This window comes from Limulus polyphemus, unplaced genomic scaffold (genome assembly GCF_000517525.1).
Source record: "Limulus polyphemus unplaced genomic scaffold, Limulus_polyphemus-2.1.2 Scaffold3923, whole genome shotgun sequence".
Taxonomy (NCBI): domain Eukaryota; kingdom Metazoa; phylum Arthropoda; class Merostomata; order Xiphosura; family Limulidae; genus Limulus; species Limulus polyphemus.
Window position 1 is genome coordinate 37,431 of NW_013669533.1, and position 2,653 is coordinate 40,083.

The following is a 2,653-nucleotide window of genomic DNA, read 5'->3' on the forward strand; positions in this document are numbered from 1 at the left end:
AAGAAAAACTTTAATATAAGTTTAACATAACAGCAAATGTACAATGTTTCGACTAAGGTTTTGTCATCATCAGGTACCCATTCAAGCCGTCTCAAAGTGGGTTCCTCGTCATCAAATTTGAAAGACTACTTCAGTTGCTATTGTTAAGAAATCTTGAAATTAAAAACCTGAAGTTCAGTTAAGTTACAGAAACGCAGCTTCTAAGGAATTCTCAACTTTGTGCTTTTGTCGTCTGTTGAAAATGGTTAATAATGATAATGAGTAAATACTTAGGCAGTAAAAATTATATATAATTATACTGTGTTTTTGTAGGGCGTTACAGCTTCCTCCTGAAGCATGGTTAAGGTTTTCACTTCACAATTGTAGCATCTCTTGGATAGTTATTCAACCAAGTGGACGAGTTGTTGCCTACACAGTTGGAGATATTGGTCACATGCCAACTGACAAAATGTCGACATCTTGACTTTTTTGAATATTTATAGAGTATGTAGAAAAATTTGAATTTCTTAAACATTGTAATTTTATTTCTAATTTCTTCCCAAAACAACGTATATATATCTGATGTACAATTCAAAAGAAAGAATTGTTAATATCAGTCATTAAAAAAAGTATTTAGTTAGAATAAAAGATTTTTGTTATAAGGTAAATTTTGACATGAATATTTTATATTGCATTTTTACCAACTATTATTTAAACTGGATAATATGGAATTACTTTGTGATATTTATTTGTAGCATGATGGTGACATTTTTGGTATATAAAGGAAACAACTTGGATAACAGAATGTTTCAGTGTTAATAATCATATTGCATACTGTAGGTTTATTAACATCTTATTGAAAATTAGTTACCATTAAGTCCAGGATACCTGATTAAATTTTTTTTAATGTTCAGTATTTTCATCTTACGACTCAGATGTCTGTGATGGAGGTGCAAGTTGAAATATTCGACATAAAAAAAGAAAACATATTTTCCTGGTTCTACTGGTCATTTATTTTCAATAAAATATGTTGTTCTATTTCTCTGTTTGCAAACCATATTTAAAAGTCGCCGTTTATGTCAGCAGTATTATAAAAAAAGTAAGAGGTTTCTGGTTTATAAACTAAATGCAGTTTTTAAAAACATTCCACCAAAAAAAGGATGTAAATATACAGTCTCACTACCTAAAAAAAATGGTCCATCCAAATATTTATTATTATTTGAATAAATACAAATATTTTTTTAAATCTCATTTTGGTTGAACCTTTTAATTCTTACTTTCTGGTATACATCTGTTTTTGTGCCTTTTTAAACTTTAATTTTTCAGCACATTTTATTTCAAGCCAATTCTTGTAATAGAAGTAGTTTATTAATTATGAGTCCCATACCTTGTGTATAATGCACTTTAATTTTTTCAGATCCCAACATGAAGTCAAAACCAGTTTCAAGAAAATAGAAATATATTTTAATAATTGTAATTTTGTTTGTACTACAACTCAATTTTTACTGTCCTTCATCCAAAATAGTTTCAAGAAAGTCCTCGAATACAGTCGAAGCTAAACTTTCATCATTGACAAGTTATTATTAAATAGTAATCAAATATATCAAGCTGTATAAATCAAAATAAAGACATCAGTTTCATTAAAGAAGAATATCCTGTGTTTATCTTGTCTTATCTCATTTGAAAGTTTTAAGTAATTAGTTTTGCCTATTTGTTTTTTAAAATATACATACTTATGTTAACGTTAATAACAGTAGTTTTGTGACCTATACGAATTCCCTGTGAACTAATTCCTTAAAATATTGTACACTTAATCCAATTGAAAATTAAAGGAAAAATGCATTATCACAACCATCTTTTAGAAATTACCCTTATATATACTTTTTATTTGACGTATTTAAATTACGAAATTGTGTATTTGAACTAAGTCATTAAATGGTATTTCATTATGTTCTTGCAGTATTTATTTGATGAAAATATGTTAAAATGGTTTGATGCAACCAAGTATGAATTTAAAGTTTGCTGTTCATTAAGTAATCATCCTTTTCAAACCAAATCTTTGTCTTGTGATTTTTAACATTATGTAATGTTATGTACAGAAAACTCGAGTGTTTGTGATTGTCCACAAATAATGAAAGTATGTACAAGTCTTTGTTAGCGTTTACTACTTCAGGTCATCCCACAACAATTCCTAATTCATACCATTAAGTATTATGATATTGTGTATTGGAAATCTTGCTGCTTTTGAAAATATTTCTCCGTGGAGAAATTAAAGTATCTATTTATATGGATAAATAACACTTCGTTTTTCTTTAGTTCTTGTTTTGTATGTGAAACTGGTATGGTTTTTGCAATGATAAAGATCTAGTAGTAATAATGATTTGGTATTGAAATTACAAAATCAATTTTTAATATAAGATTAATTTTCTTATTTGTTGGTATTTTAAATGTTTTAGTATTAAAATTATTGTAATATATATATATATTAGACTATTTTCTTGGTAAAACTTAAACATTAAAGAAAATGTTTTTAATCGGCTGTATTGACTGTATTTCATGTATTAAAGCCATGAGTAGTGAGAAATATTTACCGTTGAGATATTGGAAGTGTCTTGAAATGTTCCATTACCGTTTCACATTTCTACAAAGGTCACTGATGTAAATTTAGGTGTGG

The 2,653-nt window shown here is 27.4% G+C and overlaps 1 protein-coding gene across 6 annotated transcripts in view; it reads left to right on the top strand.

Moving 5' to 3' along the window:
- The window catches only part of LOC106470285 (serine/threonine-protein phosphatase Pgam5, mitochondrial-like), a 21,248-nt gene extending 19,618 nt beyond the window's left edge, over window positions 1-1,630 (top strand). For 5 of the 6 annotated variants that reach the window (XM_022398893.1, XM_022398891.1, XM_013930831.2 and 2 more), the window contains 2 exons: window positions 313-483; window positions 1,397-1,630. In XM_022398893.1, coding sequence (XP_022254601.1) covers window positions 313-463 — 151 coding nt within the window. In that variant the 3' untranslated portion in view covers window positions 464-483; window positions 1,397-1,630. The remainder of the gene's footprint in view (window positions 1-312; window positions 484-1,396) is intronic. The other variant, XR_002613012.1, reaches the window with a different exon arrangement.
- Window positions 1,631-2,653: the final 1,023 nt, after the last annotated feature.